This window comes from Zalophus californianus, chromosome 14 (assembly GCF_009762305.2).
Source record: "Zalophus californianus isolate mZalCal1 chromosome 14, mZalCal1.pri.v2, whole genome shotgun sequence".
In the NCBI taxonomy this organism is placed as follows: Eukaryota; Metazoa; Chordata; class Mammalia; order Carnivora; family Otariidae; genus Zalophus; species Zalophus californianus.
This window is the reverse complement of record NC_045608.1, coordinates 25802072-25828718: the sequence shown is the minus strand read 5'-3', so window position 1 is coordinate 25828718 and position 26647 is coordinate 25802072. Positions and strand designations below refer to the sequence as shown.

The 26647-nt window shown below is 56.5% G+C and overlaps 1 protein-coding gene and 1 long non-coding RNA gene across 2 annotated transcripts in view; one reads left to right on the top strand and one right to left on the bottom strand.

Moving 5' to 3' along the window:
• The window catches only part of BCR (BCR activator of RhoGEF and GTPase), a 119166-nt gene that overhangs the window by 23660 nt on the left and 68859 nt on the right, over positions 1-26647 (bottom strand). The window contains exons 5-14 of the mRNA XM_027575416.2: positions 22212-22319; positions 18794-18854; positions 17512-17564; positions 15836-15976; positions 6573-6694; positions 5358-5526; positions 4673-4792; positions 3653-3728; positions 2116-2220; positions 1389-1463 (exon numbers count right to left, since the gene is read on the bottom strand). Coding sequence (XP_027431217.1) covers positions 1389-1463; positions 2116-2220; positions 3653-3728; positions 4673-4792; positions 5358-5526; positions 6573-6694; positions 15836-15976; positions 17512-17564; positions 18794-18854; positions 22212-22319 — 1030 coding nt within the window. The remainder of the gene's footprint in view (positions 1-1388; positions 1464-2115; positions 2221-3652; positions 3729-4672; positions 4793-5357; positions 5527-6572; positions 6695-15835; positions 15977-17511; positions 17565-18793; positions 18855-22211; positions 22320-26647) is intronic.
• Positions 2392-18639, top strand: LOC113912417. Its single transcript, XR_003516818.1, has 4 exons — positions 2392-2600; positions 13940-14032; positions 14616-14649; positions 18229-18639. It is a non-coding gene; the product is annotated as an uncharacterized LOC113912417 (long non-coding RNA).

The following is a 26647-nucleotide window of genomic DNA, read 5'->3' as shown; positions in this document are numbered from 1 at the left end:
TTAAGTTTGGGGATTTTTAGTAAATTTAAACACTTGTGAAAACAGCACTGCCACTGTTTTAGGACACTGCCCTCTCCCCACAAGAAGGCCCCTTGGGTTCAACTGCAGTCCAATCTTCCTCTCACCTGAGCCCCAGGAAACCCCTGCCAGGCTTTCTGTCTCCAAATTGTGCCTTTTCTAGAAATTTCTGACATGTGGAATGATACGACATCTAGTCTTTTGAATCAGGTGTCTTGCTGGGAATAATTCTCTTTAGATTCATCGCTGTGGCTGCCTGTATCATCAGTACTCTGTACCTTTCTACTGCTGAGTGGTGCTCCATCATGTGGATGAATGTGGTGTGTTTTATGCGAACACGCCCTCATCTCTCTAGAGTAAATACTTAAAAAGCGGGGTTGCTGGGTCACACGGTAGGGGTGTGTTTTAACTTTTTAAGAAACCGTGAAACTGGCTTCCGGGGTGGCTGAGCCATTTCACAGCCCCACCAGCGGAGTGTGTGAGGGTTCCAATTTCTCCACATCCCCACCGACATTTGTCACTGTGCACCTTTTTGATTATCACCATCCTGGTGGGTATGAAGTGGGACCTCACTGTGGTTTTAATTTACATTTCCCTACAACCATGAGCATCTTTTCATGTGCTCATTAGCTACCCGTATTTCTTTGGTGAAGTGTACTCAAATCTTTTGCTCAATTTTAAAAACTGGGTTGTCTCCTTTGCACGGAGTTTCTGAAAGTTCTCTATATGCTCTGAATACACGTCCCATATCATGTGTATACACACACACACACAGTTTGTAAATGCTGTCTTCTAGGCTGTAGCTCATCGGCGATTTCTCGGTCAGCTTTGCAGCGTTAGTGGGAAAGGTCAGCAGCACAGTGCCTGTCCTGTGTCCTCCTACAAGGGGCCCCGAGGGCTCGCGTGGTGGTGGCACGCTGAGGGGTGCAGAGTGTGCTGCCCTGGACTGAAATGCAACCAGCCCTGCTGCTCCGACAGCTTGAGCACTCGCGAGGCGCTCCCCGCCTTGGAGGGGTGGGAGGAAAAGGGAATCCGTTTAGCTGTCAGCAGCCAAATCTACTCTGCTGGCTGGGTCAAGGCGCTGCTGCCCACAGCTTGGAACCCCGCCTATATTTTCCTGTCTGTAGCGGACTCCACTGCCTGCAATGACAAGACCCGCCTGCAGGGGGGGGGCAGCTCGGCAGCTCCTACATCTGGTCTAGAGACTAGAGACCAGAGACCGGCAACAATCCACTCTGGGTGTCAACCCGCACGGGACCTCACAGGGTTAAGGGTCCAAGGCATCTGATGATGATCTGAGTCACAACCCTGGTTCCTCACAGCCTCCAGCTCAGTGTCCTGCCGCCTTCCTCCCCAGAGCAACCACTTACTTGAACTCTGCTTAAAGCCGGTGGCAGAGTGGACGATGACATTCAGGAACCCGTACAGGCCTGGAGATTCATCATCTGTGCAAGAGAGTGAAGAGGTGAGCATCCGTTCTCCTGACAGAGGGAGGCAAGTGACAGGCTCTGCTTCAAAATCAACCCTCAAAGGGGAGCACCATGTGACTGCCATTTGCTCAGCACGAGGCCAGGTGACATCACGAGCCAGAAACATATCCACTGTAGCCTCTGTCTCAGGGACCTTAGGATCTGAGTTGGGTTCGCAACACGGCAGACAGGTGACTGAGGTGAAACGTAATAAGCCTCCCAGGACAGGAAGGGGGAGGGGTGGCATGCGACATGGATCTTGTGCATGTACATGCATGTGCACAAGCATATACTGTGAGTAGGAATGAGAGGATGCAAGCGTGTGCACGAGTGACCGCAAATGCAGCATGACCAAAGGTGTGGGCAGGAAGCACCCGACTGGGAGGACAGGGCGGCGGGACCAGACCCAGAGCACAGAGGGTCTGAGATGTGTCGTGTGACCAGGAATAAAGTCACGGGTCTCCTCAACCACCCGGCAGCTGGAGACAGACCACGCTGACCCGTCCCATCCACTCCTGGGAGAGGCCGATAGGCCCTAAGCAGCACACGCGTTCCTTCGAGAAACCCACGGTCCCAAAGACAGTGCTGACAGCAGAAAGGGACAGCAGCCCTTGGGAAGACAGCCCACCTTCTTTGTTGATGGTCAGTGGAATGCTGTGGACGGTCTGAAGTTTGACACACGAATTGGTCAGCATCTGCAGCTCCACGGACGTCAGGGAGAAGCTTTTGAAACCTGAGAGGGTAGAACCCAGTGCATCACAACCAGCCAGTGCGCATGGCTCCTCAGACTGCCGGGACACCCAGAGGGTGTTCTCTGATGTCCCTGCGCAGGACCTTCACCACACCCTGGTGATGAGCTGCGGTGGCCAGGAGGGGGCGACCTGCTCCCAAGAGAGGAGCTGGTAAGTGGCCCAGCAAGGCGTGGCCTTGGCCAAGGCTGGGCTCAGAGTGCAGGAGGAATTAGCTTAAGACTTGCAAAAACAAGAGGGGGCCTGCACCTAAGCACAGCCCCAAGGCAACTGGGAGATGGTGCCCGGGAGTATCTTCCCACACAGACACCCAGCATATCCCCGCCCTGTGCTCTGCGCCAACGAAGACCCCTGTCTCCACCAGGTGAGGAAAAGGGGCTTATTTCTGTTGCAGCGCTGAGCAGGGAGTAGACACTGCCATGCTGCAAATGGCTGGGGTCCCCTGGTTATAAAAGGAAACCCAGGACATGAGCCGGGGCAGGGCAGCAGGCACCAAGAGTGCCTCGTCCCCCAGGATGCAGGGGCCCTGCGGGGGGGAAATGGCTCCGCACGGGCAAGGATGGTAAGCCCGGAGGGGTGGGAGCTCAGGACAGGGCAGAGGCCTGTGGAACTCCCAGCCTGCCCGGGACACAGTGCTCAGCCCGGCTGTCTCTGCAGGCACTCTCGGAACAGTGCCACACGCAGCACACCTGGGAAACTCTCAGCAAGGACGGCTCAGGAGTCCTGAACCATACAGCTAGGGTGCAGGGGAAGGACCCCAGCAGCTGCAGCCCCAGGACCTGCGGCAAGGTCTGCCTTCCCACCCCTGAAGACTGCCAGACAGGCCCAGGGCCAGCTCTGAGCTCAGGAGGAGGAGAGAACTGCTAAGAGAGGGAAGCACCCAGGGAAGGGACCATCCCCGAGAGAGTGAGCACCCTATCCTAAGAGTGATCAAGGGCTGGCCCCCTTGGACAGCGAGTGGGGCCAGCACAGTGTGGCTGCCCAGGTGGGTCCAGCCAAGGGCCCCTCTGGCATCAGCACCTGCTAGAGGGTGAGGGAGGCCTGGGGGTGGGACAGGCAAGGGCGCAGGGGGGCCACAGGGGGCACGTGGGCATCAGAGTAGGGAGGTTCAGGAGGCAGGCGGGGAATTTAGGGAAGGCACTGGGGGAGAGGGAGAGTTCACAGGGAAGGTCAGAAAGCAGGTGGGGGTGATGTATAGGGAATGCAGGGGAGGCCTAGGAAAGCGGGCACAGAGGGCAGGGCCCTAGCAGGAGCTCCTGTCCAATTTATTTTTTGAATCAGAGATCACGTAGCATCTCACCTGGGTAAGAGCACCACTGCCCAGCCCCTCGGGAAGCAAGAAAAAGCTTGAAACCACAGGAGGAGATGAATATCCAGCCCTGAGGTTCCAAGTTTCCCCTTGCAGATGCCACTTACACTTTTTCTGCTGCTCTCGGATGTTCTCCCTCCACTCAGCACGCTCATAGTCAGAGGAGATCAGGAATGTGTAACTCTGGGGGGCGAGAAGGAGAATGCACCCTGGTTACCTCCGCTCCCACTCAGGCGCCGCTCCCTGTCGCTGTCCGTACGGAGTCCGGCAGTGCACCCCTCCAAGGCACAGGGACCTGGGTGCCAGAGGCTGGCTGGAGCCTGGTGGCTGAGTGTGCTCACAGCTTGGCTCGTGCTTCTGGCACTCTCCACCCTTCCTACCAGCTGGGCTTCAGGCCCCAGCTCCCGTGGCCCGTGCAGCTCTGCCTCTGGCGCCGGTCCCCTGCCTGGACTCCCTGGGCCACAGCATGGCATGTTGTGGCTTAGGGCCACAGAGAAGGTTACCAGGTGGGATCTGCAGAGGTGAGGGCCGATGCCACCCTGACCACCTGTGTCCAGCACACAAGCCCTGAGCTGTGACCCAGAGATGAGGCTCTGCAAAGCCCCCAGCTGCCTCCCCCTAGGCTGCGTGCTGACAGCTACGAGCGATGCCCAGAGAGGGAGAGGCCCGGGCTGCAGATGGCACCAGGAGTCAGACTCAGGAGAGAAGGTCCCCTCTCAGGCCCACAAGGTTCCCAGACAGAATCCCTGTCCTGAGGGCCGGGTCTGTACAAACCTGCGAACCCCTGCCCTATTCAGACTTCCTGGAGACCCCGCTACCTCCCAGCTGTGAGGGCTGAGCCAGCTGCCTGTCAATCTGGGGGCTTCGGCCCAAAGCACCAGGCAGAGGGACGCACGGGCCTGGGGGAGCCATACCGAACAAGCCCCTCTTGGTGTGAGAACGCCCTCCAGAGGAAAAGGGCTGCTGTTGTACAGGCCACACGGGAGCCAGGGAACCCAGCTGCCACGCGGCCGGGTGCTGGGTCTCGGCCACAGCACAGCGAGGTGGGAGCCGGGGGCCAGGAGGGTCTGCCTGGGCTAGCAGCGGGTGGCCCCAGCTGGCTAAGCGAGACCGCGGCGGGCGCTCACCTTGCCGTTGCGGTTGTGGACCCTGAAGGCCATGCTGGGGGACATGAGTAGGAGCAGCGACTCCTGCTCTGACAGCTTCTTCTTCAGCCTCTCGATGGCCTTGCTGCCCTTGTTTGCCCTCTGTGGGGAGAGGCCACACAGTCACGTTTCCATTCCGGGGGCCCAGTGCCACCCGTTCCCGCCGGTTCCGTCCCCACTGCTCCCAGAGCCTTCCTCGGCCTACAGGGTTTGTGGTGTGGTAAGCCAGCAGGTGGGAGAGGGGTGAGGAAGACCCCTGTCTTGCTGAGCCCACCTCAGCCAGGCATCCCTGAACCGAAGCCCAATCTTCTGGGGACCCACCTTGTCTGTGGCCACCGCATGGTGCCGGCTCTGGTCGGGGTAACCCTCTATGTGAATGCCTCATCCTCACAGTTCCCTCTCCAGAAACAACCAGAGGCCTGCCTGGGGCAGTCCAGAACACCTAGAGGGGCTGATCCCCCTATCTGGGACTCTTTCCCCATCGGTGCAGCTGGGCACCTCCCCCACCCCACACGCTGGATGGCTCCAAGCCTGACGGTGGGCCCGCGGAGGTCCCAGCACGTCCCCGAGGCCAGAAGTAGGTCAGATACCCAGATACCCATGTTCGGGGGGGTTGCTGCCACACCAGCGGCAGGGCCTACCCTTGCTCCTTCCCGACTGGTCTCACCTTCTCTCTCTGGATATCATTCTTGATCTGGGATATCTTGATCTTCATGGCATCCAGCTCCTCGTCCAGCACCAGGGGGATGTTGGGAGCTGCCTCCGACTCATCCACTGTCTGGAAGCTGAGATCCGTGAGTGGGATGTACCACTTGCAGTCATACTGCTGGGTTTTGCTGGGTGAGGAAACAGCACATTAACACACGGACTGCTTTTCTTTGCTAACGTCACTGTTCTCAAAAGCCAAGAAAGCCTACGTTTGAGGCTTGCATAGTTTACAACACCTTAAACCCAGCTTGTGGTCCATGCGACAGGCTGGCATAAGGCCATTGGCCAACACTGGTGACCCAGCCCTGGTGACCTCTAGCAATGGGCACTCTGCCTGTGTGACTTAGGCCTGATCCACCCTATCCTGGGTTGATGGTGGCGGCTCACGGGCTCCCTGACGTGGGAGCACATCAGGGGCATCCACTGCCCTACACGACAGGACTGCAGATGCCCCCAGAGCCGTAGAGTGTGAGGAGCTACAGATCTACTGGGGGTAATCCCCCGCCATGACAGAAGGGGAAACTGAGGCTGTCCTCCAAAATGACTGATTTAAAGCTCTCAGTACGGTAATGGCAGAATGGGGGAAAGAGCCCAGCTCTGGTCTTTCTCAACATGACCTCTTTTTTCCATTCTAGCTGGTGCAACCTGGGTGGTCTGATCCCCGGGAGGAGGGGTGTGTTGGGGGGGCGGTTTGTAGCCTAGGCTGGGAATAATTTAGAAGCTCTCACCAGGTCTGGGGAGACAAAGTACAGGGATGGTCTAGTGATGCCCGCCCTGCTCCACTCCGTCACCTGCCCACCTGCACCAGACCCTGCAGCTCCCTGTCCTGTCACTTACTCTTCCTGGGTCATGACGGGACAGTCCCCCAGTAGTACCTCATCAGGTAGGTTCCCCTTCCACTGTAGGAGGTAACAGGCTGGTCACTGATCCTGACCTAGACCGTCCCCACCTTGTTAATGGTGGCCTTTCACCCTGAGCCTGGTATGTGCCCGGCTGGAAACACTGTAACCTAAAGAAAATGGCCTGGCCACATAGTTACCGAACTCTTTAGGCTCACTGTAGGAAGGGGAAAAAAAAAAAAAAAAAAGCTAGGTTTCTTTCATCTATGAAACCAGTCCCGGCCGGCCCCAAGAGCCTCCCCAGCTGGCAGGATGGGCGCCATGTGGGCACTCACCCTCCACTCTGCTTCTTGAGCTTGGTGCAGAGGAGCAGGTCAGTGAACAGGAAGACGTGGCGCAGCTTGCGGGCCCCCTCCACCAGCTCCACCATGAAGCTGTCCTTCAGCAGCTGCCGGTGCTGTGGGGTGGAGTGGGGGCTCGAGTTAGGGCAGCAGGCCAGTGGGGGGGGGCGGGGCTTCACTGCCTTAGCCTCCCGCTCTCAGACCCAGTCTGCAGCGCTCCCCCTGTCTCGGCGAACACACACAGTACGCGTTCCTCTTTGCAGCAAGTTTCCTTGGGTGCTTGGCCTGTGGAGGAGGGTGAGTGGACAGGGTACCAGGTGTTGGCTTGGAGGCTGGGGAGGGGGGTGTCACGGCTATGTCAGTGGTCTGCAGAGAAAACGATGTGAGCAGGGTATGAGCAGGGTGGTCCCTGCCTCTGTGGGGCAGCAAGTGGAGACCCAGAATGGGCAAGAGGCCAGCCACGGGAGGGACATTCTCGCAGAAGGGCTAACATAGCCCAGGCCCACAGCGAGAAGAGCATGGGTGGGGCAGCCTGGTGAGCGGGGAGGAGGTGGGGGCCCAGAGCGCTCCAAGAAGGGGACAGCCTGACAGTCACGGGAGAGCCTGAGCTTACTTCTGAGGGCAGCAGGAGGCTGAGCAGGGGGCCCACAGCTGGGACCCCATGCCCTGGGTTTCCTCGGGTCAGTGCCCACTGACGAGCAGAAGCCCACATAGGATGCCTGGATACCTGCAGCCTGAGTCTGAGGGGACCTGCCCAGGGCCCACTGGGCCTAGCCCGGGCAGGAGGACAGGAGGCACTGGCCTGCCAGCAAGCCATGTGCCTCTGCACCTGGGTGCTTCATGTGACAGACAAGAACACTCCCCACAGGCTCACAGCTCCAGGGGCTGCTGAATGGCACACCAAGGTAAGTCGGCAATTCATCCAAAAAAGAGTGCCCAGCACCTCATGAGGGTCAACGCCATGCCGTGCCAAGGACTCAAAAACAGGATGAGAGGCTGACACGGCGAGCCTTCCCCATGCACATTCCACGTATGTGGTGCGGGCACATGGCCTCATCATCGGATGTGATCCCCACAACACCCTGTGGGCAGGTCCTTATGCCCATTTCACAGATGAGAAATGGGAGCCTCGGAGAAGTTTACCACTCGTCCCAGACAACACAGTGAGTGAGCAAGCGGAGATGCTCAGCGGTCAAAAGCACATAGAGAGACCAGATGCTTAGCAGGAACCCAGCCACCCTGGCTTCTGGGAAGGCCCTCTAGAGAGGGGGACTCCCTGCTCCTCATTGTGATGGCTAGGAAAGGGTCTGGAGGATCAGGTACATACATCGGAGTGGACAAAGACCCAGAGCATCTCCCCAGCCCCCCACCCCGCCATGTGCTTGGCAGGCCCACGCCAGGCTCCACAGCTACCTGTAGCCTCAGAGTCCTCTCAGGGAGCCTGGGCCTCCCTGAACTCTCCTAGACTCTCTGCAAGAGCAGAGCCACCCAGAAGCAAGTGTAGCCTGGGCTGGGCCCCAACACTCCCAGGGGCAAAGGCCACATATCCCTGTCACATTCAGCTTGGCTCACAATGGCCAGCTGGCCCCTGGCTCCAGGGAGTGAATGATTTAAATGGGAGAGCATTAAGTTTTGGAAAGGCTGGAGGACGGCCTGCGTGCCAAGGCCATGACTCATGGTCACTCACCCTCTCCCTGTCTGCTGGGGGCAGAGAGCCCACCTGGCACTGGTGCCCACAGGAAGCAAGAAAGTGTGTGCATCTGGAGAAACGTCCACACAGAGCTGGAGATCCTGGGGCAAAAGCCTAGGGCAAACCTGACAGCTGGGTCCTGGTCAGGGAGCAGGTCTGCGAAGGCTCCTGGGACCCTGAAGTTCCAGAGGAGTGAATGGACAGACGTCTCCGCAGCAGGGACATGACAGACGGTCTTCTAGCCCAGGGGGCAGAGACCAAGGGGCTCTCAGCGAGGGGACATGGATCCTCTCTCCATACAAAGGGGCTGAGCTTCTGGCCACCACCAGCAGAGGGCCCCTATGTCCAGCTCAGAAGTGGGCTCATCCCCTCTGCCAGCAGGTCAGAAATGCCCAGAGTCCCAGCAGCGAGCACCCTTTCCACCCTTCAGCCGGCCCACGCTCTCTCCCTGCCAAGGTCCTGCTGCTCACACGTTCAGCAGAAGCACTGCATTCATCTTCCACAAGATCATGGTTACCCTGGTGCTTGGTGCAGCCCGCACACCTGCCCTGCTGTGTGGAGGGGACACAAGGCTGACCGGGAGGAGCACCCGCCCCCCCCCCCCCCCACCCCGGGGCTCAGACTGCAGCCCTGGGAGGCTCTTAGAGGCACTCTATTTTGATACTATGACAGTTGTCAGGCCCCTTGCTGTGAACTCTTGCCTATACAAACCCTCATTTGAGAAAAGCCCCAAAGCCAAGGGCGCCCTGACACTTCCTAGCCAGCCCACTGCCCCCCCGCAAAGCATCCCAGTCCAAGCCCTGCTCGGTGCCACGCTCTGTCTCCGAGGGCCGTCCAGAGCATGTGAGTCGTGCACGTCCCCTGCCAGACCCTTGCAGAGCGCGGGTGGTGGACAGCAGTGGCTATCTTCAGAGTAAGGCTCTTTCACTGTGAATTTTCCCTGTCATGTCATAGCTGCCCTCCCTTTGGAGGAAGCACTGGGCCTTGCTTCTGAACCCCAGGCCACCCTGGGGTCTTCCAGCATGCTGGAACAGAAAATATCCAGCAAATGGGCAGGAGGGGTCTACGAGTCCCAGGAAAACAGGCCCCCAACTACGACACAGGCAAATCCACAAAGGGAGCCTGGACCCTGGCAGAGGGGACAGAGTCAGGGGAGTGGCAGGGCAGCAGGCGAGGGGAGTGGGGGGGTGCGGGCATCACACTGTCTGTCCATTATTTCCCCAGGCCCAGGGGTAGTCCTGAGGCACAGACTCTTAAGGCTGGTGGTCCCACCCCGATGCACAGCCTAGGGCCCTGACCCCCGGGTAGATGCTTTCTGTTCCTCTGAGCCCAGCCCAAAGCCCCAGGTGAGGAGGGATCCTGCTGCTGAAACAGGCCCATGAAGAAACAACAAATCCCTACTGGCACAGACACCATTTCAGGAAAGAGAGGGGCCAAGAGCAGATGATCGGGGAGGAGCACAGACATGAAGGAGGGATGAAGAAGCTGCAGGCCTAACAGCAAGTTTGTGAGGAGCTGCTCTGCCCTTTGACTGAGGCATCCGAGGGGCTGCCGGACCCCGCGGCCATCACTTGGGCCTCCTTCAGATCCCTGGCTTCTGCAGAGACGCCCTGCCAGCCCACATGGGACCAGTGTAGAGCCGGGAGGCCCGTGCCTTCCCAGGAGACGTCTCTCTCAGAAATGCTCACCAGCCCTGTCCTCAGCACCAACATCCAGTGCGGCCCGCCGGTCAGGTCCTCCAGGGGACACAGGCTGGGCCACAGCTTGGCTGCACAGGTTCACGGCCCCATGGCACTGTGGGCTGTGGTCTAAAGATGGTGTGAAGTTGGGTGGCTGGAAAGGACTGTCCTTTTGCCTCAGCATCTTGTGCAAACACCCCTGGGTAGAGCTGTAGGAGAGACCCAGAACCTGCTGGACCTGCTACAGGGTAGCACCACACTTCTCGAAGTCTAGGGGACAGTGACTCAGAAGAGCCAGCCCCTTGGGGCCACAGGAGCGTATTTGTGCGAAAGAGAATCCATGCGCCTCTGTCTCTCTCTGTGTGTGTCCCCATGTAGGCAGGCATGTCTGTGTGTGTGTGTGTATCCCTGTCAGTGTACGGATCCTGATCTCTGTGTGTCCCCTGTGTATATGTATCTCTGTCTCTGTGTCCTCATGTGTGTCATGTTCCTGTGTTTCTGTATGTCGTTCTAGATGTTTCCATGTCCCTGTGTGTCCACGGGTATGTGTCCCCATGTCCCTCTGTATGTATGTGTATTTGCGTCCCTGTGTATATCACAGTGTGTGCATGTCTTTGTGTGTTGTGGGGTGGGGCAGTGATGGTACCCCTACTCCCACATCCCACGTGGGGAACACCTGCTTAGAAGAGACACCACTTGCCTCCTTGAAAAACTGGTAAGCTCACGCTGCCAGGGAGTGAGGTGACTGGAGCTGTTGCGACCCCCACTGCCTGCGGCCCACCCCCCTCGCTTCTCTCTGCAGTGATAATGCTGGCTCAGCCACTTTGTTTCTCTGAGCCTCAGGTGCCTTAAAGATAAGATGGGATGCAAACACCTGACTGGTGCCATTTTTTAGAGGATTAAATGCGCCCATATGGGGCTATTGGCTACCGTAAGCCAAGTCCTCTGCGGGTACAGGCCCTGTGTTGAGAGTTGCCCTGTCATTGGGCCTCTCACACTTCATGACGACGGGGGGTTACCATCACCCCCATTTCTACAGACAAGGAAACTGAGGCCAGTGAGGCTGCATTATGTGCCCACAGTCTTCTGAAGAGGGGTGTCTCCTTCCCCAGGGGTTATCCCCTAGGCTGGCTGGCCTCCTCCAGCTGTCATCTGGGCAACACTGCCCCCCACCCCCAGACAGAGCCCATCCAGGGAAGACGCATCTGGAAGAAGAGCACTATTATGGACTGATATTTGTGTCCACCCCAAAATTCGCATGTTGAAGCCTTAACCCCTAATGTGACAGTATCCACAGGCAGGGCCTTTGTGGGTGATTAGGTTTAGGTGAGCCTGCAAAGGTGAGACCCCATGATGGGCCTGGTGCCCTTAGAAGAAGAGGAAGACAGCTCTCTCCATGTGCATGCTGTGAGGAAAAGGCGCAGGAGTACACGGTGAGAAGGTGGCCGTCTGTGAGCCAGGAAATAGGCTCTTACCAGATCCCAAGCATGCTGGCACCCTGACCTCGGGACCCCCAGAACTATGAGAAATGAAAGCCTCTTGTTCGAGCCCCCAGTTGATGGCACTTTGTTACAGCAGCCGAGCAGACTGAGACACACACACAAAGAAGTCAGAGACCACGGTTCCATGGAGGGAGCGCTGGGAAGTCTCCTCAGGTATAGGAATCAGAGTTCAGTGATAAGCCAGTGGGGCCTGGCCAGGTGAGACCAAGAAGGGTTGCCAGGGAGGGCCCAGGTGGGGGCAGAGAGGAGAATAAGGAAGATGGTCCAAAGCTAGGACCAATGAGGCACGAGTTGCTGGCTGAGGGTGCCTGGCTTGGCTCCAAGCATGGGCCAGATTCAGCACGTCTGGCCCTTGGAGGAGGCCGGCAGCCTGAGCCCCCCCCCATTCCCGTGCCCCCAGAGTGAGGTGTGAAACGGGGATCGCTGGCTGCATGTGAGCGGCCCAGCTGACTCTGCCCATCGGAGCAGCCCTGGCTGTGGGGTAACTCGGTGGAATCTGGAGGTTCAGCAGGTGGCAGAAGTATACCCAGAACAACACGCCCGCAGCCGAGTGTGTGCCGAGGGTCCCGCCTGACCCTCCTGCTCTCACACCTGTCCCAGGGCTCTCGGCTCCTGTCTACTTGGCCTCCCTGCAGAGCACACAACCACTCCCTGATCCCTGAGAAAGCCTCGTGCTTCCCATGCCCTGGAGAGACGCATCATCATACGACAACCGATCGGGGGAACGAAGTCAGAGCATGACGTGGCCCAGAAGGGACAGGAGCCTGCTGGGTGGAGGGCAGGGTGAGCCCGGGAAGCACACAGCTGATGCACAGCAGGAATGTTCACTGAGCACCTGCTGGGTGCTGGGCCCTGTGCAGAGAGTGCTTCATGAAACATCTTGAACTTGGCAGAACTGTCCCCGGCAGCAGGTTCCAGCCCCACCACTTCTTGGAAAAGCAAAGGCCTGGAGTTAAGTAACACGCCCAAGTTCCTGGAAGAATCAGAACCTGGGTCCAGACAGGTCAAGAACCCAAGCTCCATCTGCAAGTATTTATGAAGGGTTGAGAAAAGGCCTAGATGTGGAGCACTGGCCTTGCCCTCATGGGGCCCCCACGTCACAGACATCCTTTGAAACTGTGGACGGCACGGGGTCTAGGCTCAGCCGCATCCCACAGCTGAGCAAGCTGGTGCTCAGAGATGAGTGGTACTGCTGAGGTCACACGCGTGACCTGGTGGCACCACACAAGCCTGGTGGCACTGGGAACCCCAACCCTTCTGCTGTCTTCATGCCCACCCCCTTTCCGCAGCACCCCTTGTAAACTGCCACAGGGTCTGGCGTTTCCAATTCTTTAATCCTCAAGCAAGAGGCCTCCCGTCTCCTCTGCCTGAGCCTCACCACCCCTTGGCCTCGGCCTGCACCGGCAACATTTCCCTAGCGGCTCCTGTTCGGCCTGCCCACCTGCCTTCTGTGAAGGGCACCTGGGAACCTGGGTAGAGAACGGCTCCAAGACAAGGCTGGCTCTTGGGAAACAAGACACCCACACGGGATCATCCCATTTGCCTCCCAGCCCAAGCTGGGGATGTCGGGCGGCACACGGCGTGGCGCTAAGGACAGACAGACGGGCAGCCGCCTGGGGAAATCAGCTGGCAGCATAAAGTTAATTCAGCGAAATGAAGGAGCACCTACTCACCAGCCCACAGGACCCAGGCCTGGGAAGAAAATGTGCCAGCAGGACCTCCTGGTCCTGACCAGCTCCTGGGAGGCTGAGGGTGTCCTCCTGGGAAGTGCCTGCCGCTCACGGCCCCTGGGGTGCCAGGGCCAGGATACCGGCTGGTGAGAGCACCTGCCAGCCACAGTTCGGTGTCAGGGAGACACCTGTAAAGCTGCCCAAAGTCCCTCTTCCTCAACCAAAGGGGCACATCTTCTCCTTATGACCACCTACGTCCGGGCAGCTCTTTATACAGGGACTAGGGAGGGGTGGACAATCCTATTGGTTCACAAGGGTGTGGGGGGAGTGCGGGAGGGGCTATCATAAATCATAACACACCTGCGGTGCACACAGGTGCCAGGGCACACCTGGCCTCACATCCGGGCTTAGCTACTTAGTGGCTTTGTGACTGTGGGCAAGTCATTTAACCTTTCTGAGCCATAGTGTCCTCGCCTGGAAAATACCTCTAACCTCACAGAGTCATTAGGGGAACTCAGAAGCCCATTTTCTCTCTCCGTTTGGAAGCTTGGTATTCAATGTGATGTACCAAATTTAGAGATAAGAACACAGGAAAAAAAAATAGGTATTTCCAAATCTCAGACCCTCCCCAGCTGCAAATTCTAAAAGGAAGCAGCCTGCAGCTCCCCACCGCTCCCAGGACCTGCAGATTCTCTCCGGACTGGTGATGTAGAGGGTGCTTTCCCACCACCTCCAACATGCATCGTGCCCGGGTGGGCAAATCATCACCCCTGCTCTTATACAGACCCTCAGAGGTCATGAGACCCTTTCTGTCTCACAGTGACCTGGTGGAGGGGCCACAGATCCTGAGACACTGTCCTCAGATGATGGATACTTGGCAAAGAAATAAGGGCTTCCCATATCAAAGCCACTGGTAAGTGGAGGGCAGGATTGAACCAGGTTGGGGGACCGCCCTTCTAGCATCCTTTCTACCACACTGGGGACAGCAGACTGGGTTGGGCAGCCTGAGGATACACCGAGGAGGACGCTCAGGCTGCAATCAGCTCAGAGTTTGAGCACCTGATTGATTAGTGATGTGTGCTCCTGGAATGGTGGGGGCGGGGAGCATGAGCGTGGGCAATTGTCTGTCATACTGGGCTGGCCACCACCCCCCTTACCACGCATGGGATGGAGAGAAGGTGCATGCAAGTCAGACTCACAACCTCTCGGAAGGCATTAGCTTCTTTCGCCTCCTCTTACAGCTGAGGTACCCGAGTGATCCCTCTCACTGAGCAGGTATCACTGAGGCCAACAGGGCCAGACGCTGGTGGGGGAGAGGGTGGGTGCAGATAAAAGCCCTCTTCTTCATGAAGTGGCCAGCCCCTACACACTCCCTGCTTGGTCGCCCTGAGACCCTGACCGTGGGTCAGCACGGAAGGAAGCCTATGATAACAGATGCGGGACAAGGGCTGGGCTGCCAGCTCCCAGGTAACATCTGATTTTCCTCACTTCCCTAGGATAGCCGCCTCCACCGATCTGAGGAGCAAGAAGGTATTTCTCGCCAGGGGTCTGACGGCAGGGTGGGGGTGTGAGGGCAGACTCAGCACTGCATGAAAAGCTGAGAGGGAAAGGACTCACACACTGGCTTCCCAGGACGGCAGTGCTCTCATAAGAGCCCTCAGTGCCGGGCACCTGGCACATGAACCGGAAGAAAGAGGAGGAAGTGGCTTCCAGGGGCAGCTACTGCCAGGCTCACTGCCGGCCGTGTCCCGCCGGGGCCATATAGCTCCTGTGCCTGCACAAGAGCCCAGCGGCAGCAGGTCAGCCTCCCTCGCCTTGGTGCTGCTCACACTTGTGCTGGACGCCGGCCTCCCTGATGTATGCAACTCTGCTCTCTCACCAAGTGCTGCCTGCTGGGACGGCACCAGCCCAGCACCTCACTGGGCCCCTCACAGCAGGGTCAGAGGCAGCAAGAGGCCACCGGGGCGGGCGGGCTGGGTCATGCATTCTTAGCCCCTCTGTTCTCTACCCTCTTATCGATGATGAGCAGGGAGATAAAGGCCAGGGGTGGCTGTCAGTGAGGGAGGGAGGAGGAAGGAGAACCCAAGGAGAAGACAAGCAAGCCCATAAACTGCCTGTACCCCCCTCTTCCTCCTTTTTAAGTCCTTAAATCTGGTCATACGGGTTTCCCATACTACCCGAAAGTTTGCTTTTGTCAAACGTTAGTATTTGTTTCAGTAACCAAATAGATCTGAAGAAGATTTTTCGCTTTTACAAATAGTGAGGCTTCTTAACTTTACACCATTTCAGCTTAAAAAAGATTTCATAGGAATGTTCTACCTTCGGATATCAGAGGAAACCTGGAACTATTTTTAAATGAAAGGACACTCAGGAGGAACTAGGTCTTTCCAGGCAGACAAAATGACATCTTCCTTCTCACCGGTCTCCTCAGCTGGGGACCCTGAGTTGGCAAGGGTGTAGGGAAGACAAGGGGTGCCCTGGACACAACCGGTCACAGTGGAAAAAGAGGTGGCCAAGCGAGGCAAGGAGCCCTGCAACTCCACCCTGACACCCTGCACAGGGGATCGGGTTTCAGGGTCAAAGACCCTAAAAGGTACCACGTTTCCTGTGTTAGGCTCAATGGCAGGCAGTTGGCTGAGGACGAGAAAGGGGCTCCGACGTCCCCCTGCCTGGTGGGGCAGGCTGGCAAACCCAGACCATCCCCAGCCTCGCTCACCTCTCCCTTCTTCACGGTCATGGACTGCCGGCGGGGCGTGATCTCCTCGTTGATGCTGGACAGGAAGTTCTGTGAGATACGGAGGGCGTCCTGCAGCAGAGGGTGGTCGGGGTGGCTGGAGGGTGTGTGCTTCAGCAAGTCCTATGTCAGGCGAGAGGACTCAAGTCAGAAAGAGCAGAGCCCTGGTGCCCACCATGGTGTGCCAACTGCAGACACACGCCGGGCAAACTCAGGACACCTCTTGGACAGGCCAGGGCTAGGCACGCAGTGCTTGGTGAGCACCATCCCAGAGGCAGGTCCTACACCTAGACGGTGCTCCCTCAAGTCCATGCTGTGTGCACGCTGCCAACAGGGGCTCCCACTCGCGGGGTCTAGGGCAGGATTTGTCCACCTGGGCCCCAGGGACATTCCGGGCTGGATCATTCCTTGTGGTGGGGCCGTCCTGTGCACTGTAGGCCATTAGCCCCCCACCCCTGGCCTCTACCCACTAGATGCTGGCACTCCTCCTTTGCAGTTGTGACAAGAAACAAAGTCTCCAACATTGCTGGCTGTCCCCTAGGGGGCAGAATTGGTCTCGTCCAGGACCACTGGTCTGTGCAAGCTCAGGAGAATGCACCTGGCCTTCCCCGCTCCTCCTGCTTTAGAGAAAAGACTAGACCTCTTTAGAATACAGATGGAAATGCTGACTCCTTCTCCACTAGGAATGCATGTAATTCATGCTCAAGGTCAACAGCTCCTTGGTTCAGAAAAATGAACTGCCCTTAGCTTTCAAATCTCCCCTGCAGCGGACGTGCAGAGATGAAATAAGCCTGGAGAAAAGCCCTGGTGCCCATGGTCCCAGGACCCCCATGCCAGCCCTGGGCGGCTCTGCTTCTCCCTGTCAGGATGCTCAGAGAGGGGTAGGATAAAGGTCTCTGAGACTCTGTCCGATGGGCCACCGGCCAGAGCCGCCGCCTTCTTTTTTTTTTAAAGATTTTATTCATTTATTTGACAGAGAGAGACACAGCGAGAGAGGGAACACAAGCAGGGGGAGTGGGAGAGGGAGAAGCAGGCTTCCCACCGAGCAGAGAGCCCGATGCGGGGCTCGATCCCAGGACCCTGGGACCATGACCTGAGCCGAAGGCAGACACTTAACCGACTGAGCCACCCAGGCGCCCCCCGCCAGGGCATTCTAAACCATGCCTCTCATCTCCTTCTTTACCAGAGCGTAGTGAGGAATTATGAAATGTGCCCTTGAGGGGTGCCTGGGCTCTAAATGTAAGTGAATAGCATCACCTGGGCAGCAGGACTAGGGGCCAGTTTTGTCTTCCCTGCTGCCTTCAGGAGCAGCCCCACTGAGGCGGGCCCTCCCCACACTCCCTCTCCCCAGGCTGGGAAGCAGTGGTCATCCTCAAAGCCGTGGAAGGCACCTGCTCTCTGTGCCCCCACTCCGTTTACCTTGGAGGCCCTTCTTAGGTGGGACAGGGTGCTCCCTCCCAGTATATCCCCCTCCAAGAGCACCCGGGACACCTCGAGAACCTGCTTTGTTCTCCCCTCACCCCTGTGTGAGCCTCTCATTTCTGCATCTTCAATAAAGGTGTGTGGCAGGAACAGGGGGAAAGGGGCGGGCAACACTGACGAACATCGGAAGCCAAGAACCCCAGAGTGAGAAGGTCCCAGGTGGGTGGGTGACTCACATGCAGGACCAGCGTGCTGCGTGTCACCCGGTCCACAGGCTTGTAGAGCAGGGCTGCAGAGAGACGGGCAGGGTGAGAGGTAGCCACGCACGGAGAAAGCAGCCCCAGACCACCCGCCTGCCTGTCCTCTTGGCAAGTGCTCGGGCAGGGGGAGCGGCCCAACCGCCACGTCCCCTGGGAATGTCCATACCCAGGGACAAGGACAAACTGAGCACCTAGAAGGCCGGGCACATGGTGGCTTTGAGCTTTTGGTCCGTGACATTAAATGCTGAGTGCAGAGCTACTGGTCAGAACCCAAGTTGACGCCCTTACCCCTGGAGCTGGGGAGCCCAGCAGCACCCTGGTGCACATGGGCTGGCAAGGGTCCCAACCGTGGCAGGAGAACTGCTCTCTGGCCTGGAGGGTCTCCTGGGAGCAGACCAGCACGTCACTCACGATATCCATCCCTGAGCAGTTTGGAGGTCTGACTCTGAGGGTGGCAGAAACTAACTCAGGGGCCCACAGAGGTCCTGGCTCTTTGAGTGTTTTCAGACACCTGGCCTCCAGCAGCACGGGAGCCCTGGCCAGCCTGGGCAGCCCCCGCTCCTCCATGAGGATGGTGAGCCCAGCACATCATGGGCACAGGTGCTCAGATGTGTCCTGACATACACCAGGTGCATTTCCTCACGGGACTCCCACAACTACTGTAAGACACGCATTGTTATTCCCATTTTACAGATGAGAAGCCGAGACTCAGAGCACGGTGAAGCTCTGCCATCTCTGTAACTCTTCGTACTACCCTAACAACTGCAACTGAGAAGCGACCTCTCAGTCTGCCCAGAGTGAAGAGGCTGGACACATGGGCCTGGGAGCCTGACAACTCTGACTTTCCCCCTGCCTCGCCACTTAGGACCTGTGTTCCAGCTCAGTTACTTTCATTCCCAAACTGTTTTGTCACCCGAAAAAAGGGAAAATAAAATACTCCCTACGGGGCCGTTGCGGACAACGTGATGACATTTTAAATGGCCGGCGGTGCCTGGTTTGTGGGTGTTCGCAAACGCCTGCCATCCGTCCTGGTTGCTACTACTGGTGGCAGGCTGGTCCTGACCACGTCCTTCCCCACCCACCACGCCCAGTGCTGCTTTTTCCCTGTCCCCGCTCTCACTGTTAGAAGTCTGGAACAGCAAAGACACCAGAGGGTGACCCACTGGGTGCCGTATTTGCTCTTCCAGCAAATGCCCCATCGGCTCACAGGAGCCGCCCCCACAGGGAGCACGAAGAGGCCTCGGCACAGAGAACTCACTTTCCAAAGAGTTCTTGGTCGTCTGGTCCTTGGCATCCTTGTTGCTTCTGGCTCTCAGGTTCTGCAAAGAGAAAAGCACGTTTTCACATGGGACAACTGAGGCAGCGCTGATGTGGCAGCAAGTTCCGTGGCCAGGCACCTTCTGCAGAAAACTCATCCTTCTCTCACTGAAAAAACCTTAGATGAGGCAAGTCTAAGGGGGCGTCCTGGACCAAAGTGTGGCATACAGGGTGGGCGGAACACAAAGCCTGCCCTGGGTGCCGTGGTTCACCTGGGACTGCTGACATTCGGGGCCAGAACTTCTCTTACTGTGAGGGCCTGTCCTGTACACCGCAGGACACTGAGCAGCACTCCTGGCCTCTACCTACGGATGCAGCAGCACACCCCCTTCCTGTTGTGACAATCAAAAGTCCCCAAGCATTTCTAGGCTGTCTGCTGGGGACAAAATCACCCCTGGTCGAGAGCCTCTGACATACAGAATCCTACAAAAATAAGGCAAACCACCGTGTCCTTCCTAAATGCATAGAACTGCTTTCTCAGAGAAGTTAAACAGTGTGCAAGGGAGCCGGTGGGGTGGAAGAGCACTCATCTCTGGAAATGGCCTGGGCGGGCCCCCCACCCCTGAGACCCACGCTGGATTCGCCCTCTACCCCACCCTTTCCTGACTCTCTGCAAATGTACAGGCCCACCTCGGAGATATTGTGGGTTTGCTTCTGGACCACCGCAATGAAGCGGATATCACAATAAAGTGAGACCAATGCATTTTTTTGGTTTCCCTAGTGCCTATAAAAATTATGTTTACAGTATACTATAGTCTCTTAAGTGTTCAACAGCACTATGTCTGAAAACAATGTACCTACCTTGATTAAAAAATATTTTATTGCCAAAGAATGCTATCATCTGAGCTTTCAGCAAGTCATAATCACCACAGATCATCTCCAGGAATATAATAATAATGCAAAAGTTTGAAATGTTGCAAGAATTACCAAAATGTGACACAGAGAGCAAATGCTGTTGGAAAAATGGCACTGACAGACTTGCTCAACACACGGTTGCCACAAACCTTCAGTCTGTAAAAAATGCAGTATCTGCAAGTGCAATAAAGCAAAGTAGGCCTGTAGTTTCTAACTACAGACAGGCGCTATGATCCCCAGGAGGAGAGCAGAGCTTTTTAGTGGGTAGCTCATGTTGTCACACAACTGCATCAAAGGCATCATCGATTGGGCCCAAGGTACCAAGAGAAACCAGGATGTAAGATCCCTGTGTATCTGAAATCATTTCCGGGAAGAAGCTATGGTTAATCCCACCACCAGGCTGCTGAACAACAACAAAGAGCAAGGGGATGGGAAGGGGCTCAGCGATGGCTTTCCCAACCTCTCGTGCTTCAGTAAACCTCTCCCAACTAAAAATGATGGTGTGTAGAGCTCACTGGGGCCAAACTCCACAATGTACTCTGGTGCCTCTCTTGAGAATTTAAAGCTCCTCACAGTGATTATTCCTCTGTACCTCTGCCTCAGCGGTTCCCAAGGGGCATGGGGGGTGTAAGGGGGCGTGAGAGCTGAACACGAGTCTCGGCAAAAATCAGGTTCCATGCTCCCGTGAGCCTGGGAGGCAGCCCTCACACCAAGTGCCCCTGGGCAGCGCCATGCACACAAGCGTGCAGAGGTAGGTCCAGCAGTCCTGCCTCCAGGAGACTTACGAATTTGGCTTAATCCTATAGTTCTCAAACAACCTGGCCCCAGAGACCCTTGTGCCAGAACTCTCAGTGTCTATTGTGTGGGAGCTGGCATTCCACGGAAACCAGCTTGGGCAACTCTGGTCTAACTGGACTCTCGCTGCCCTGGCTCATTTTCGGTACTGGGAGCAGATGAAGGGCCACCCCTCCACTGCTCCCTGTCCGGGAGGTGACCATCCGGTCCCCACGCCTGAGCTCTGACGCCCAGAGTGCAACCTCTCACGACCTGCTGCTTCTGTTTCCTTTGGTTTCATTTTGCTCTGTCTAGGTGGCTTCAATCTCTCTGGGTCTCCTTTAAAAACAAGGGTGGAGAACCAAAGTGGATGCCGCCTCCAGGTACAAGCTTCACGGAGGGCCAGCTCAGCATCCCTGTCTCAGTTCAGATTCCCAAGGGACCACGGGACCCCTGGGTGGTGTCTCACCATTGCTTCCTCCCTCCTCTATAGAAACCTGTCCGGGTTTCTTTGGCCCCCTTTAACTGTAGCCTGCTCTTAAAGGATTAGGTCTCTACTTCGTCAAGGTGACTCTGGATTCTGCACCAACATCCCAGCTGTTAGGGGTAGGGGGGTTGTTAAAGTGAATGAGCTAAAGAAAGGTATGGCCCACTGCTCCAGGCAAGCCAGAGCAGACAGGGAGGGACGTCTGGAGCCAGCCTAGAACCCTGGGTGCATGTAGCCTGTTACCAGCAGCACCAGGCAGGGAGTGCGTGCCCCCACGGGCTCCGGAGGAGCAGCATGGCACCCATTACCACCACAAGAGACAATCAGCACCCACAACACCCCACCTCTTATCACAAATTACAAAATGGCACAAAGCCCCCAGAACAAAGCCAGGTATGACAGTCGGGGTATGACCATCTCTCAGCAAGGGAGACCCCACTCTCTCCCTATGTCTAGTTTCCAATTGTCTTTCGTATGCTAATTTCTCTCATGGAATCTTTCCACCCAGAATCCTTGTTTGGTGGAGAGAAGGCAAGTCAGAGCTCTGAGAAGCTGGAGGCATCACAAGTGATGATAGGCCCTGAAAGAGGAAAATGTCACCCAACTGCACAGGGCAGAAACAGGATGTGGAAGGCTGGGGAAAACCCCTGCCAGGAGCCTGGAGAGGCGGGTGCTGCAGGTTCTGGTCCAGGGGTGGCCCTGCTTGTCCTCTCTGTATGCGAGGTGCTCTGCAGAGGCCCCTCATGCTAGCGCTCTGGGGCTTGAGGTTTCAGTCCTCGTGGAGCTCCAGCCTGGGGCTTTCTTCAGTTCCACGCCCCTGTACTAGCCGCTCAGCTTCCCCGGCAAGAGAGGTCCCTAGCACACCTCCCTGGCTGCTTTCTAGCGACCGGGTGCCTAGTCAGCCTCAGCACTCTCACGTCCAGACCTCTGCTAACGAGACAGAACTACGGACACTCATTACTGCACAGAGATGGCGCAAGAGAGCGTCTGTCTGGGACACTCGGCGGAGCCCCAGAACTGGGCCCTGGCCCTTACGGAGGTTGCTGTGGGACTGCTCCTCCTGCGTCCCCTGCACAGGGCTGACAGCACCAACCCAGAAGCATCTGGAAACAGAGCGGAGATTTTCAACCAGAACTTGGTTTGGTGCACCTTGTTCTCCCAGGTCATGATGTACCAACTACCGGCCCACATCCCAGCCGGGGGAGGTGGAGGGGTGCACCTGTCTCAACAGTGTCATGAGTACCTCAGAGATTTCTGCAAACTGAGCGTTGGCCTGACAACACTTCTCAGCCGTTTCCATGGCAACTCCGTAGTTGTCTACAAAGGCTCGGTACACACCCAGCTGGCTGGCCTGCAGGGAGGAAGGGAGAGAGTGTGGGACAGGTGCAGGACAGGTGCCGTTGCTCCCCGTCTTTCCGAGAAATGGGCTTCTGTGCCCAGCTCCGGAGAAACCCCAGGTGCAGCAGACAGCACGGGGGCTGCAGTCACCTCCGCTCTTCCTTGCGGTCTGTTGCCTCCCACCTGCTTCCCCTCCCCACGCCCTGAGCATGCTTCCCTCTTCCAAGTGACACGTTGAGAAGTGACTCACAGCCCCAGGCAGGTAATGACTCCCTTGCACAGCCGCTGATTCTTCCCACCCTATTCATATACACAGTGCCACCAGCAGTGGCTAAAACCAAGGCTGTCCAAGAACGCAGACAAGAGTCAACATGGATGGGATGGAGTGGCACCTTCTCATTCTGGCCGCAGGAGACTATAGTGGACAGGGAGGTCGTCCCCCAGCCTAGGGCGGCCACAGTGCTCCGCTCTTGCCCGATCCCTTCAGACACATGAGGACCATGCAGTCTAGCTGCCCTTGGAGAAGAGGGGCTCCCACTGCCTAGGCATGAGCCCAGCCCAAACCTGGCAAGGCGGTAGAGCTATCACACTCCACACCTGGCGTGTGGGAGACCTGTTGGCTGCCAGATGCAAGGCGAGAGGCATTTTGTCTTTTGTCAAACCAAAGGTATTTTTTTTTTTAAAAGATTTTATTTATTTGAGAGAGAGAATGAGAGAGAAAGAGCACATGAGAGGGGGAGGGTCAGAGGGAGAAGTGGACTCCCCGCTGAGCAGGGAGCCCGATGCGGGACTGGATCCCGGGACTCCAGGATCATGACCTGAGCCAAAGGCAGTCGCTCAACCAACTGAGCCACCCAGGTGCCCCCAAAACCAAAGGTATTAATAGAGGGTCTTCACATTACCTCCTGATCACATACCCAACCGAGTGACAACTTCCATGGATGTGTATGTGTGTGGGGGGGGGGCGGGGGCACACAGCCGCCACCACCTCTGCTCTGGGCCCCAGGGTCACCTTCAGAGGCAGCCAAGAGGAAACCAGTCCTCATCTTGTACCAGCAAAGCCAGGCCCGGGGAGGGCAAAGGAGGACCCTGGTGACCCACTAGCCAGGATTTCCCATTGCAGCCGACCAGGGGCTGGAAGCCTAAAGCTTTAGCTGATCCTGGTGTTTGTTCTGTGCTGAATCTGAATTTTATTCCTATATGCATTTGCATTTATATTGAATTTTACGTTTCTTCAGATGACAATCCCAGATGCTGGGTAAGCCAGGTGCCCTTGGCACGGTCTGGTCTCTGGCTCCGCTCCCTCTGGGGGCTGCATGGATGCCCTGCCTGGCCCCTACTGCACCGATCACCCTGACAAGTCAACTGCATCTCCACACACCAATCGGGACAACGGTCAGGCCTAGAGCACTTCCTTTGCTCCCTGCTCTGCTACTCATTGAGTGCCTACCCCACAACGAAGACCTGCTTTGGGAACCGTCAGCACAGCTACAGATCCCTCAGATACAGTGGGGCCAGGAGCAGGAGAGATACAATAAATAAGTCACCAAACATGTAATACAGATGTCTGAGAACAGAGCAGGGCTTAAAAACTATGTGCTGCTTCAGATAATGTGGTTAGGAGCCCTGAGGGGACATCACTGTTGACATGCGTCACCTCGAAATTCCCATGTTGAAACCCTAACTCCTGGCACCTTAGAATGCGACTGTATTTAGAGATAGGGCATAAGAGGTGATGAAGCTAAAATGAAGTTGTTAGGGCGGGTCCTAATCCAGCATGACTAGTGTACTTGTAAGAGGTAAGGACACAGACCCACAGAGGGACCCACGTGAAGACACAGGGAGACTGCAGTCCCCTGCGAGGTGAGAGGCCTCAGGAGAGACCAACGCTGCCGGCACCTTGATCTCGGACTTCCAGTCTCCAGAACTGTGAGGAAATAGATTTCTGTCGTTCAAGCTGCCCAGACTAGCAGTCCTAGCAAACTGATATATGAGGTCCGAGAGAGGAGAACCCCTTCCATTACTTCATCTCCCTTTCCCCAAGGAGCTCGCATCTTCCACGTGGCTTTTGCGAAGTGCCAAGCAATCAAATCTCACATTTTTAGCCAATCCGAAACAGAGCCGGACCAATAATGGATCAGTGGAGATCATGTGCCTCCTGATACAATGCACTGAGGACACAGCCATCACTGCTATGGTATGGTTTGTTTTCACCAGAAACGCAGAACCTGAATCTACTCCTGAGGAAACATCAGACAAGCCCAACCTGGCCAGCACCCTTCAAAAAAATGTCAAGGCCGTGGAAGACAAGCAACGGCCAAGAAACTGGTACAGACTGAAGAAGACTAAAGAGATGTGAAAAGCGAGTCCATCTTGTGACCTCGGATTGGAAACTGAATCAGACAATGAAGGTGGCTATAAAGAACATGATGGGGACGCCTGGGTGGCTCAGCCTGTTACACATCTGACTCTTGATTTCGGCTCAGGTCATGATCTCAGGGTCGTGAGATTGAGCCCCGTGTCGGGCTCCGCGCTCAAGTGTGGAGTCTGCTTGAGACTCTCTCTCCCTCTGCCCCTCCCACTCATGCTCTCTCTCTTAAATAAATAAATCTTTTTTTTTTTTGTTTTTAAGATTTTATTTATTTGACAGAGAGAGACACAGCAAGAGAGAGAACACAAGCAGGGGGAGTGGGAGAGGGAGAAGCAGGCTTCCCGCCGAGCAGGGAGCCCGATGTGGGGCTCAATCCCAGGACTGTGCGACCATGACCTGAGCTGAAGGCAGACGCTTAATGACTGAGTCACCCAGGTGCCCCAATAAATAAATCTTAAAAAAAAAAAAAAAGAATATTCTTTGGCTATATTCAATGTCCCAATGGCTAACTTGGGAGAAGTTTGCATATGGACTGCGTATAAGGTAACAGTGCCTCACCACTGTGAAAGTTCCTGAATGTGATCATTGTACGATGCGGTTATGGAAGAGCTTGTCTTTGTTTTTAGCAAATACACAATGAAGTATTTGGGGTAAAAGGGCAGATCTATCTGCAAGTTATTTTCAAACTACTCAGCGCGCATATGTGTGCACGCATGCGCACACATACATAAAAATGAGAGAGGAAAAGATAAAACAAATGTGGCAAAATGTTACAAGTGGTGGCTCTGGCACATGGGAGTTCTTGAACTATCTGTGCACCTCTCTGGAAGTCTGAAATATTTAGAAAAACAAAAGAGCAGCCTGACAAAATTTCAGCCAGCAACAGACCCCCAGAAGCAGCACGTAACCCGTACGTTCCCGCAAGAAGGGGAGGGGAGGCAAGCTACCAGACGCGGCTCACAAACCCTGGGGGAAAGGGAGGTGCGACGGCTGGGGTGACACTGGGTCGACCTCGCTGCGCTGTCAGAAAGGGACGGGGGAGCCCCAGCACCCAGCCGGGCGGCGCACATGGACACTCTCCACGTGGTTCCCGGGGCACGACTTCCCGGGGCGGCCCCACCTCTCTCCCTAGTCCTGCTGCAGCGTCTGACCCACAAAGGTAGCTGAAGGACACCGGGGAAACCAGAGGAAACTTCCCAAATTCTGGTGTTCATCAGACTATGAAAACTTGAAAGTGAAGTTTCTGAGTGATGTCAGAATGTTATTTGGGGAAGAGCGTTGGGTGCAGTTTCTACTCAACAACACGATTCTCCAGTTCTCAGGAGGGCTGCAGGCTGAGCCAAATCTACCAGGTTTAAACCTGCTGACACTTCACACAGGGAGAAACGGGGGAAGGGGCACTTCAAAGATGAGGGGTCTGTACCAACACAGTCTCCTACTTCTCGCTTGGCGGGAATCTGAATAAAAAAAGTGAAAAGTTTCATACGTTTCTTGGATCTTCACTCCAGCCTGGAGTCCAAGGTGTCTGCAGCCCAGGGCAGTGGAGAGAGGGGGCTGCCAAGAGGAAGGCCACACCTTGGAGCGGAACGCTCAAGCCCAGGTGTGAGCCGAGGCAAGGACTGGGTCCGGGCCAGCGGGGAGTCTGGGCAGCCCAGCGCGCTGTGCTGTGTATTCGGAAGGGGCCTGCAACCTTGGGCCACCTCTACCCCTGGAGGACCGGTTTCCCTTGGGAGGGGGCAGGCTCCAGGGCAAAAGCATGTGCCCAGGGGGCCCGGACCACCTGGACACAGGTTATGGATCCTCAGACGTACAACCTCCATCACAGGGGCCTGCCCGGCACCTGCCTTCAGTGACACTCCCAGGACAGCTCCTGGGCTCTGCTACCCAGACGCCCCTCTCCCACAGCCTCCACTTGGAGAGACTGACCGGCTCCACACTTTAGACCCGCAAAGGAGGCAGGGGCTCCTTTC